At 38.8% G+C, this 12,907-nt stretch overlaps 1 protein-coding gene across 6 annotated transcripts in view; it reads right to left on the reverse strand.

The window, feature by feature from the left end:
• The window catches only part of CDK19 (cyclin dependent kinase 19), a 187,973-nt gene that overhangs the window by 114,656 nt on the left and 60,410 nt on the right, over positions 1 to 12,907 (reverse strand). For all 6 annotated transcript variants that reach the window (XM_053591882.1, XM_053591883.1, XM_053591886.1 and 3 more), the window contains one exon: positions 7,939 to 8,014. In XM_053591882.1, coding sequence (XP_053447857.1) covers positions 7,939 to 8,014 — 76 coding nt within the window. The remainder of the gene's footprint in view (positions 1 to 7,938; positions 8,015 to 12,907) is intronic.

Below are 12,907 nucleotides of genomic sequence, written 5' to 3' on the forward strand. Positions count from 1 at the left end.
ACATACCAAAGGACAGATCTTGCTCAAAGGCAATTTCATATATAATGTATTTAATTATATTCTCTTAAAAATCATGCCAGCTTTTAAGAAAATAATTGTTACAGAACATCATGTTAAAAGTCCACTGAAAAGGGCAGCGCCTGTGGCTCAGTGAGTAGGGAGCTGGCCCCATATACCGAGGGTGGTGGGTTTGAACCTGGCCCCAGCCAAACTGCAACAAAAAAATAGCCAGGCATTGTGGCGGGCGCCTGTAGTCCCAGCTACTTGGGAAGCTGAGGCAAGAGAATCGCGTAAGCCCAGGAGTTGGAAGTTGCTGTTGAGCTGCGACGCCACAGCACTCTACTTAGGGCAATAAAGTGAGACTCTGTCTCTACAAAACAAAAAAAGTCTACTGAAAAGAAAACTTATTCAACTTCTAGTGGTTTTCACCAAAATCTTAATACTATACTTTTATATTGTCCTTTCATGAAAAGGCACACATCTATTTCTAGTAATCTATACTTTCCTAACATTATACACATATTTAAAAAGAAATTTGCACTGAGAGAAACATAAAAGCAACTGAGATGATATAATTAAGTCATCTTAATGAGACTGACTGGTATTTCTAAACTTTCAATACATGAAACAAAACAATTTTAATAAATTAATGAGAGAGCCTTGCTCATAGACATTTTAAATTTTTTCTCAGAGCAATCCTCAGCAACATACATTAAATCAGTTACCTTTCATAAATTTAAGAAAGCAAAAGGCTTGGCGCCTGTAGCACAGTGGTTACGGCGCCAGTCACATACACCAAGGTTGGCCGGTTCAAATCCAGCTGGGCCAGCTAAAACAACAATGACAACTGCAACAAAAACTAGCCAGGTGTTGTAGTGGGTTCCTGTAGTCCCAGCTACTTGGGTAGCTGAGGCAAGAGAATCGCTTAAGCCCAAGAGTGGGAGGTTGCTGTGAGCTGTGATATAAAAGCACTCTACTGTGAGGGCGACGTAGTGAGACTCTGTCTCAAACCTAAGTAAATAAATAAAAAAGCAAAGATTTATTCCTCTATGCAAAGAGGAAAGTTCCAGGCACTCCACTGAAGTTTACACAGCAGCCTCCTAAAGCACTGTGGTGGGAACACTAGAAAAGAAATAGTTGAAGCATATGTTAAAATCCTAACCCCCAAAGGGATGATATTAGGAGGAAGGGCCTCTGCTAGGCAATTAGGTCAGGAGGACAAAGCCCTCACTAATGGGATTGATGTCCTTTCAAAACAGCCTGGAGAGATCATTGCCCTTTCCACCAGGTGAAGATACAGGGAAAAGATGGCCATCCAGACACCAGATCTGCCAGTGCCCTGACACTGGGCTTCCAGCCTCCAGACCAGCCAGAAATAGGTTTTTATAAGCTGCCCAGGCGATTATATTTTGTTCTAGTGGCCCTAACAGACTAAAATGCCTTCTCAGCCTGTCCTTTCCCTATTCCCCTTGACTAATTTTCCTTTTGGCTTCACTTCCCTTCCTTTGGAAACATCTTGGTTTTTTTAGGGGTACTTCAAAGAAATACAATCTTTTTTATAATTCCATAGTTGAAATTTACCTTTGTAATATTCCAGATCAAGCTGTATTTTATAAAACAAAAATATATTAACGAACTCCCCACTCTTGTCAGGAAAAATTTCTCTATATTTTTACCAAAAGAGTCTAGAAGAATATACACAAAATATTAATAATGATAATTTCTAAGTGTTGGCATACATCTGTTTTTACCATTCTTTTTCTATATTATCTGAGAATTTTATAGGGAACACATTTTAATTTCATAACCACAAAACAATAGGATCTGAGTTAGATCTAGTGGCCCAAACAGAATAATTAATGGTATTTACATTTTCTTTTCTTTTCTTTTTTATACAGAGTCTTGCTTTATCGCCCTTGCTAGAGTGCTGTAGTGTCACAGCTCACAGCAACCTCCAGCTCCTGGGCTTAGGCGATTCTCTTGCCTCAGCCTTCTGAGTAGCTGGGACTACAGGCACCTGCCACAACGCCTGGCTATTTATTTTGTTGCAGTTTGGCCAGAGCTGGATTCAAACCCATCATCCTTGGTATATGGGGCCGGCACCCTACTCACTGAGCCACAGGTGCCGCCCCATATTTATATTTTCAATCTAAAAAACTTCATTGTTGCACAGAGCACAAAAGTACTGGATTTCATATTAGAATTTCCCTGTAATCCGAGGCTAAAAATGCTAATGTTGAGCATGTTCCCGATATGTTCATCACCCAAAATTACTCCCTGATAAGACACGTTGAAACTGTAAAGCACTGTACAAAGGTATGAGATCACAAATCATCTTTAGTCAACAGGTTCAAATGAAATTAAAATGGAATATGACATTCTTTTCTAATGAGAATTGTTGTAATATATTTTAGTTCTTAAATTTCTTCCATTTCTGCATACATTCTTCCAAGTTCATTCCAAGCCTACAAGTTCTTTGACTTCTTTTCCCAGGGTCCAACCCTGCCCTCAGAAGCTCTTCTGCAGTCATAGTCCCACCATTTGGAGTAATGAGCGCAATATTCCTTCCTAATTGTCTCTACCTCAAAAGCCTCTAGCTTATGTGCACCCATAAGAGCTACAAAATATTAGAAGTTAGAGTATTTATGGTATAATACAAGGAAGAAGACAAAAATAAGCTCTACCTATTCTTTAATTTATGGTGCTGTCTCCAAACCCCCTAATCCATGAGTCTTTCTCAACCTGACTCTTAACTCCCTTACACTCTCTATCTTTCCACCACATTAAGCTGCAAAAGTAAACAAATAGTAACTAAAAATTTCACTGGAGACTCTGAATAGCACATTTAGCTGGTAGAAGGAAGTATCAGCAAACTTAAAGATAGATAATTGAGAGTATCTAGTCTGAGCAACAAAAAGTAACAAGAAAAGGAGAAAAAAGGAAAAGAGCCTCAGAGAGACACCTGTGGAACACCATTAAGCCTAAAATGCACAACAGGAAGCCCAGGAAGATAAGAAAGAAACGGATTAGCCGGGCGTTGTGGGGCGCGCCCGTAGTCTCAGCTACTCAGGAGGCTGAGGCAGGAGAATCGCCTAAGCCCAGGAGTTAGAGGTTGCTGTGAGCCGTGTGACGCCACGGCACTCTACCTGAGGGCGGTACAGTGAGACTCTGTCTCTACCAAAAAAAAAAAAGAAAGAAAGAAACGGACAGAAAGATTACTTGAAGAAAAGAAGGCTGAAAATATCCCAAATTTGATGAAAAATAAATCTGGCCAAGTAAGTAGTTAACACCTATAATCCTAGTATTTTGGGAGGCTAAGGTAGAAGGATGGCTTGAGGCCAGGAGTTAAGAGACCAGCCTGAACAAGAGCAAGACCCCATCTCAACAAAAAATAGAAAAATGAGCCGGGCATTTTAGTTACTTAGAAAGCTGAAGTAGGAGGATCACTCAAGTCCAGGAGTTTGAGGTTGCAGTGAACTATGATGTCACTACACTCTAGAAAATAGAAAGGAGAAAGCAAGACCTTCTCTCAAAAAAAAAAAAATTAATCTACACATCTAAGAAACTCTATACACTCCAAAATAACTCAAAGAGATCCACATCTAGACATAGCATAGTCAAATTGCCAAACCCAAAGACAAAAGGAGAATCTTGAAATCATCAAGAGATTAAAAAAATTCCTCATGTATAAGGGATTCTCAAGATTTAATAGTTGATTTCTCATCAAAAACTGTGAAGGTCCGGCGACACCCATGCTCAGTGGTTAAGAGCAACAGCCACATGCACCGGGGCTGGCAGGTTCAAACCCAGCCCAGGCCTGCTAAAAAACAACTGCAGCAACAAAAACATAGCCAGGCATTGTGGTGGGCACCTGTAATCCCAGCTACTTGGGAGGCTGAGGCAAGAGAATCGCTTAAGCCCAAGAGTTTTAGGTTGCTGTGAACTGTGACACCACGGCACTCTACCCAGGGCGACAACTTGAGACTGTGTCTCAAAAACATAAACAAAAAAACTGTAGAGGTCCGAATGCAGTGAGAAGATACAGTCAAAAATGTGAAAGAAGCGCGGGCACAGTGACTCACACCTATAATCCTAGCACTCTGGAAAGGACCAAAGCAGGAGGATTGCTTGAGCTCAGTTCAAGACTAGTTGAGGAAGAGGGAGACCCCATCGCCACCCAAAAATAGGAAAATTAGCCAGGCATAGTGGTACATAGCTGTGGTCACAGCTACTCAGGAGGCTGAAGCAAGGAGATCACCTGAGCCCATGAGTTTGAGGTTGCTGTGAGCTGTAATGACAGCACTGTACTCTACCTAGGGTGACAGCAAGACAAGGAAGGGAGGGAGGGAGGGAGGAGAGAAGAGGAGGGGAGGGGAGAGGAGAGGAGAAGGGAGGAAGGGGAGGGGAGGAGGACTGGTGTGCTCCCACCTAATGACACAATGTAAGGGCAGATGGCACACATCTGGGATGCAGGACACAACTATAAGAGGGATTCTACCTAACAAATGCAAACATTGTAACCTAGTTGTTTCCACCCTCCCATTAATCTGAAATTGAGAGAAAGAAAAAGAAAAAAACTATCAACCAAGAAGTTTATATCCACCAAAATTATTCTACAAAAATGAGGGAGAGCTGGATAAAGATAGAAAAAGAAAAAATTAAGACATTCCCAGATACAAAAATGGAAAGAATTCATCACTAGTACACACATGCTCTACAAAAAATACTAATAAGATGCTTGGGGCCTATGGTTGGGGCCTATGGACTGGTTACTATGCCAGTCCCATATACCAAGGCTGGAGGGTTTGAACCCAGCCAGGGCCAGCTAAAACAACAATGACAACTGCAACAACAACAAAAAATGGATGGGTGTTGTAGTAGGTGCCTGTAGTCCCAGCTACTTGGGAGTCTGAGGAAAGAGAGTTTGAGGTTGCTGTGAGCTGTGATGCCATAGCACTCTACTGAGGGCAACATAGTGAGACTGTGCCTCAAGGAAAAAAAAAATACTGATGAGACTTCCAGCTAAAATGAAAGAACTCTAGATAGTAACTCAAACCCACACAAAACAGCACATGTGAAGGTAATGACATAGGTAAACAGAAAAGACAGCATACATGTATTTTACACTTGTGACACTTTTCTTCTATATGATTTAGAGGACAAATGCATAACACAACAATTATAAAATTGTGTTAGTGAGCTTAATGTGTAAGATATATGTGCATAGCCAACTGTGCAATAACATCCATACTAAACTTATGACAAAATCACTAACATTTTGGGGCTAAGTAGTTAAGGTAGTGATAAAATGCTATTCAATCTAGAAACTGCACGCCTTCTGAAGTTCTATTAGGCAAATGCTCAATAAAAACAGAAACACTGTGACTGACTTTAAGAGGTACGTTTTTCCATCACACTCCAAATTGTCATAAAGTCATATACACCCATGGATTCCTCAGCACATAGAAGTCTCTATTTCTTTTTTTTTTTTTTAGAAGTCTCTATTTCAAAAAAGACATCTACAATTGGTTCTTGTTCCCTATTAATCAATACTTTAAACTTTAGCTGTTTATCTAATTAACTCATGGAAGGTAAGGCTGAAAATGCTATATTACAAATTATGGTACTCCAACATACCAAAACACCACACCAATGATATTTACATTGGTTGATAAAATAATGTGTAAGAATTTTGAGAAGTTAAAAATCATTTTATCATAGACTAATTCTGATAGAGTGGAAACACCACTTTAAAATTAATGGAAAACCACCAAACTGCAATTTTTCAAATAATAATTTTATATTCTAAAGCAAAGCTAGACTAATGGATGACTACTGGGATTTTTTTATATACTATTTATTCAGTCGTTATTCAAGAAACATACATAGGGCCCTTGCTACATGTCAGACACTATCCTAGGAACTAGGAATAAAAAGAAGTCCCTGCCCCTGAGAGTACACACAGTTCATAGAAAAGCTTCCATTCTGGAATCAAAGGATTTATGAGTAGAAAGGACCTAATAGTTTCCTGTTTCACATGATAAACAAACTGGGACTCATCACTAACTTAGCTACTAAGACAGACAGATATCAAGGCATACAGATTTCCCGTGGCATGTGTGTGCTCTCTGCGCAATACTTGTTCTTATGACTAAGAGGGATGAAGGTGCATGTTTCCAGGTGAGTGAAGCAAAACACAGAAATATATATATATATATCATATATATATAAAATAGTTATTAATATATATAATAGTTATTAGCAACAGAAACACTAATGAATATGGACAACATAAATATTTAACCATTATTAAATAACAACCATTTAAATACATATTTAACAATTTAGAGGCAGAAATCTCTAATAGATATCATGAAAAAGCCCTAATTAGCAATTTATTGAATAAGTAAAATAAGGTAATGTAACAGTAAGTCTTCTGGTTGGGTGTAGTGGCTCATACATATAATCCCAGCACTCTGGAGGCCAAGGCAGGAGGATTGCTTAAGTGTTCAAGACCAGCCTGAGCAACATAGCAAGATACTGTCTCTACAAAAAATTTAAAAAGTATCCAACCATGGTGGCACACACAGATTGTTTGAGCACAAGAGTCCGAGTTGCAGTAAACCGTAATGGCATGACTGCACTCTAACCTAGCTGATGGAATGAGACCCTGTTTTCTGATGTGTAAAATGGGGATAGTACAAGTACTTATTTCACAGGATTGTTGTGAAAATTAAGTGAATTAATACTTGAAAGTACTTAGTAAGCCTGGTACCTAGTAAAACTCAGTAAATGTTAGTATTCATTTATTAAATATACTGGTGTGTCACATAAAGACAACAAAATAAAAACAAGGACCTAGCTTTCTTTGCTTGCTTGTTTTTATTCTTTTGTTTGTTTGTTTTTGTGAGACAAGGACTGTTACCAGGACTGGAATGTCATGGGTTCATCACAGCTCTCTACAACCTCAAACTCCTGGCTCAGTTCAAGCGATCCTCCTGCCTCAGCCTCTCAGCCTCATAAGTAGCTAGCATGACAAGCTCACACTACCACGCCCTGATAATTTTTCTATCCTTTGTAGAGAGTAGAGACAGGTCCCACTATGTTGACTCAGGTTGGTCTCAAACTCTAAACCTCAAGCCATATCCACCTTGGGCTTTCAAAGTGCTGGGACTGCAGGCATGATCCATTGTGCTTGACCAGAACTATTTTCCTTTAAGAGATTATCCATTTATGATGGTCTTATTTTTTTGGCAACTAACAAAATCTAGCACTAAACTGCATATTTCATTAAAAGTATTTATAATGTGTAAGATTTAATAATATGGCCCCTTTCTCTATAAAGACATATATCAGTCCTAAAATTATAGAAACATAAACATTAATTATTAATTAAAATAATTATAGTCTATGATTTTTAACTATTAAATCATTTAGTTCAATGTTTCTTTCTTTCTTTCTTTTTTGAGACAGAGTCTCACTATGGCGCCCTGGGTAGAGTGCCATGACATCACAGCTCACAGCAACTTCAAACACTTGGGCTTAAGCAATTCTCTTGCCTCAGCCTCCCACGTAGCTGGGACAAATGGCGCCTGCCACAATGCCTGGCTATTTTTCGGGTGTAGTTGGCCTGGGCTAGATTTGAACTCACCAACTCGAGTGTATGTGGCTGGTGCCCTAGCCACTGAGCTACAGGTGCCGAGCCTTAGTTCAATATTTCTAAGATTACAGATCTTAAATATCAAGAGAATATTCAAAGATGACTTTCCAGTAATTAAAGTTTACACAGATTTTCTCATTCTACATAAAATATCCTTAAACTAATTAATGTCTGGGAAATCACCATGCATTGTATACATTAATGAAACTCTTTTATATTAAGTTAATCGTTGCCCAATATCAAAAACAAAACAAATAAGCATGTTTATATCCACTTACTGCAATCTCTCTACAAGCCGACATGGATATTCCTGTGCCTTCAATCTGCTTCAGTGCATATTCCTTTTCATCTTTTCTGCACATAAACAAAAATATAATTTATTTTTTCCATATATTACATTCAGATTCAACTATCACTATATTTTGTTATAATTATAACTATAAAGAAACACATCTAATCTCGCAGTATTGGTAAGTACTCTATGTCATGAATTGCTTATTGTTTTTGTTAATATTTCAACTACAAAAATATGAAATACCAAAAGAAATTCATATCACAATAAAAACACCAGACAGAGCCAAAACACAAAATTCAAAACTGAAACAGAACAGGATACTAAACACAGCACTAGTTTCAAAGAATAAATATGGATAAATATAAACTGAAACATATTGCAAGATAATTCCACTCCTGTCTTAATTATCTGGAGTCTATGAAAGCATTCTGTTATAAACAGTCACTATAAAAATAACTGACAAACATAAACTCCCAGATTTACTTGAAGTAATTTCATAATATAATAACCATTTATAGGAATAAGAACCCACTGAAACACTCTGGTTCTTACCTAGGATAGAGATATTCACAAACCCCAAGACTTCAATCGAAAGCCTTTAAAATTGGTTGAATAACTAGTACAAAAAGAAAAAGCCTTGAAAAGATTTCAACATTCTAGCCACCACTATCTTATTCTCAGGAACTGTAGGCAAAACCCAGTAGTTAGAGGAGATTTTCCAAATGTAGGTGTAGGATTAAGAATTCTAGAAAATCCCAATAATTCCCAGGATGCTTAACCAAGAGAAGACAGCAGTTCAATAATGGTGATACATCATGTAAAAAATATTAATAGGTACCAGATGACTGGCTAGTTTAACTCCGTAAGTATCCTCAGAGTATTATTAACACCAGAACCAGCCACACAAAGGGCACAGATGAATGCCATAACTGTGGTTCATATTATGGCTTGTTCTTAAAAGAGGGTCTAATCGATGGCCTCCAAGTTTTTGGGTGTATTTTTTTTTTTTTTGTAGAGACAGAGTCTCACTGTACCGCCCTCGTGTAGAGTGCTATGACGTCACACGGCTCACAGCAACCTCTAACTCTTGGGCTTATGTGATTCTCTTGCCTCAGCCTCCCGAGCAGCTGGGACTACAGGCGCCCGCCACAACGCCCGGCTATTTGTTGTTGTTGTTGTTGTTGCAGTTTGGCCGGGGCTGGGTTTGAACCCACCACCCTCGGCATATGGGGCCGGCGCCCTACTCACTGAGCAACAGGCGCCGCCCCCCAAGTTTTGTTTTTATAGCTATTTCTCAATGTCCCCCTCCTGTGCTTACTAACAGAGAAAGTAGTTTAAGATGTTATTCATAATATTTTAAAATATCATTTTACCATGCCCTTTGAAGATTTTCACACTTATCTATGTTTGAAGCAAATAACTGAGTTATGATTACTTTCTCTCACAACCAGATTGAAAATTGTATCTACTTTTCTCCCAACATGTGGTATTCAGGAAATAAGCAATTTTTTTTTTCAGACAGTCTTATTATGTCACCCTCAGTAGAGTTTTGTGGTGTCACAGCTCACAGCAACCTCAAACTCTCAGGCTTAAGTGATTCTCTTGCTTCAGCCTCCCAAGCAGCTGGGACTACAGGCGCCCACCACAACACCCAGCTATTTTTTGGTTACAGTTGTCATTGTTGTTTAGCAGGCCCGGGCCAGGCTCAAACCCGCCAGCCTCGGTGTATGTGGCTGGTGCCCTACTCACTGAGCTATGGGAGCCGATCAAATTAAGCAATATTTTGATAAATATGTCAAAATGATTGACTCTAGTGCAATTATTAAAATAATGACCATGAGGGTTATTAAAAACATGAAAAAATATTTAGCCTATAATACTGAGAAAAAACACAAATTATACTATATAAATATATATGTCTCTACACATGTCTGTATTACTATGAAGATAATAAAAGAAATTAAAAAGTTATAGCGGCGCCTATAGCTCAGTTGGTAGGGCAGCGGCCACATACACTGAGGCTGGCGGGTTTGAAGCTGGTCTGGGCCAGCTAAAACAACAATGACAACTGCAACAACAACAACAACAACAAAAATAGCTGGGCATTATGGCAGGTGCCTGTAGTCCCAGCTACTTAGGAGGTTGAGGCAAGAAAATCGCTTAAGCCAAAGAGTTTGAGGTTGCTGTGAGCTGTGGCGCTACAGCACTCTACCCAGAGCAACAGCTTGAGATTCTGTTTCAAAAAAACAAAAAGAAAAGAAATTAAAAAGTTGTTTTAAGATGTAGACAGTTATATTAACTTAGTGCTAATGCTATACTGCCTTTTCAATTAGAATTAGGAGAAACAAGGGGGAAAAAAACAAAATAATTTGTTACTCAGAAAATCCTCTTCTATTAAAACAATCATTAGTATTTTCTTTTTCTTTTCTTTTTTATTCTTTGGAGACAGCTCACTTTGTTGCCCTCAGTAGAGTACCATGGCATCACAGCTCACAGCAACCTCAAACTCTCAGCTTAAGTGATTCTCTTGCCTCAGCCTCCCAAGTAACTGGGACTACAGGCGCGCATCACAACACTCAGCTATTTTTTGTTGTGGTTGTTTTCATTGTTGTTTAGCAGGCCCGGGGCGGGTTCAAACCCACTAGCCCCGGTGCATGTGGCCGGTGCCGTAATCCCTGAGCTACGGGCACTAAGCCAATCATTAGTATTTTCAAAGGGATCATTTAGGCGTATTTTAAAGAGCAATGTAAACAAATAGGGAAATTTTTAGTGATCATTTTTTTCTCTTTTTATCCATCCAGTTTCCTCCCAAGCATAAAACTAGACATTTTTCAGACCACCCAGAAGCCACAAGCAGCAAGTGACTGAACGTGATTAAGGCCAAATGGCCCCTCTACTTTAAAAGTATGTGTGGGTATGGGAGTGGTAGCACACATGTCTGAAGGAGTCCAACACAATGTTTATAATATAAATTTTATATATTTAATAAATAAAATATCTACTAGATACCTATTCCTAAATATTTCAGTTTAGTAAAATTATGAAGCAAAATTATGAAAGCTTTCTGAACAATTTATCACATGAAACCATAATTTTTTTCAACAGAAGTATTTCAATCCCTAGTTCCCCTAAATGAAGTACTCCAGAAGCTCATGCAATTGCATAGTTTTATTTTTAATACTGTAAAGAATATTATACAATCTGGATATGTTATCGTTGCTATGGAAACTATAAGATCTTTGCAGTGAGTCAAAAAGTACAAAATTAACACATCAAATTAATGGCTTTTGAATCTCACATCAAGGCTGTCAAAGGAATTTGAAAGCTTGAGCAGAATAGACTGAAGCACAGGCCTTTTACTCTGAATTATATGGGTAGGAACATGGAAGAAACCCAGTAATTATTTCACTTAATAAGTTTAAATATAACTTCCATCTGTTGAACTAATAAAGTCCTTAAAAATATGCAATTTTTAAGTAGAGAACGAAAGAAAGTACCTGTATGATTATCATTTCTCTTTGTACTCTGTCAGATGGTACAAGATGATATGGCGTCTCTCAAGTTCACCATACAAAGAAGGGGCAAGGTCTCACAGGGCATATGAAATTCCCTGGCATTGTACGATGTCAATGCCAATTTGGGGCAGATGCCAATACCTCAGTATAAAGACTAAAGATGCACCCTTTACCATAATGTCCAGAAATACTTCAACAACTAGGTACCTGGGAAAAGGACGCTTAATTGCTCTCATCCTATGTGAGTGTCCCTCTCTAGGAGTTCCTCCAAATGGTATTAGCAATTTACAAACGAACAGCTTAGATGTTTCAGGTGCACATAATATTAAACATTATAAAAATGTAATTTATTCTTTTACATGGCAAAGCTGAAAAGTGAATGAACCTGACTTACATTGCTCTGATAGCCTGGTCTGTTGGTTTGGGTTTTATTTTGAAATAGAGTTTCATTATGTCGCCCATGGTAGAGTGCCGAGGCATCACAGCTCGTCATAACCTACGTCTCTTGGGTTTAAGAGATTCTCTTGCTTCAGCCTCCCAAGTAGCTGGGACTACAGGCACCCACCACAACACCCACCTATTTGGGGGGGTATAGTTGTCATTGTTGTTTGGCAGGCCCAGGCTGGATTCGAACCTGCCAGCTCCGCTGTATGTGCCTGGAGCCCTAGCCAATGAACCACAGGCACTGAGCCTGATAGCCTGTTTTTAATTTTTTTGTAGAGACAGAGTCTCACTTTATGGCCCTCAGTAGAGTGCCGTCGCATCACAGCTCACAGCAACCTCCAACTCCTGGGTTTAAGGCAATTCTCTTGCCTCAGCCTCCTGAGTAGCTGGGACTACAGGCGCCCGCCACAACGCCCAGCTATTTTTCGCTGCAATTTGGCCGAGGTCGGGTTTGAACCCACCACCCTCGGTATATGGGGCCGGTGCCCTACCGACTGAGCCACAGGCACCACCCAGCTGATAGCCTGGTTTTTACAGGAAGCTTACTTCTTCCTTAAAACTAATTTCCTTTTATTTCTAAACAACATAAAGACAGACAAAGCCATTCCAAAGCTTTCAGGGAAACTGCTTTCTACAATTTAGTGATTAGATACTATGATTAAGGCAACTGTATAATGAAAATAAAGGCGTTTAGAGAATTAAAAATGTATACATGTAGAGTAAACATGGATCTATGTTACACAGAATTTTTTAATACGAAGACATTTCTCCTATACAGCTATAAGGTATAGAACCACCACACAAATTTCACTCTTAGCAGTCACAAATAAAAACAGTTGTTTGATGTAGAGAATATTATGTAACAATGAAATAGAAAAGCGAATTTGGCAAAGACCATGATTCTATTAGGTCTTCAATCTAAGACACTATAGTTCAGAAAATTCTTGATGCAAGCAATTGTATAGATAGTAGAAAAATAAAAAGCACATAGCT

This window comes from Nycticebus coucang, chromosome 5 (assembly GCF_027406575.1).
Source record: "Nycticebus coucang isolate mNycCou1 chromosome 5, mNycCou1.pri, whole genome shotgun sequence".
NCBI lineage: Eukaryota > Metazoa > Chordata > Mammalia > Primates > Lorisidae > Nycticebus > Nycticebus coucang.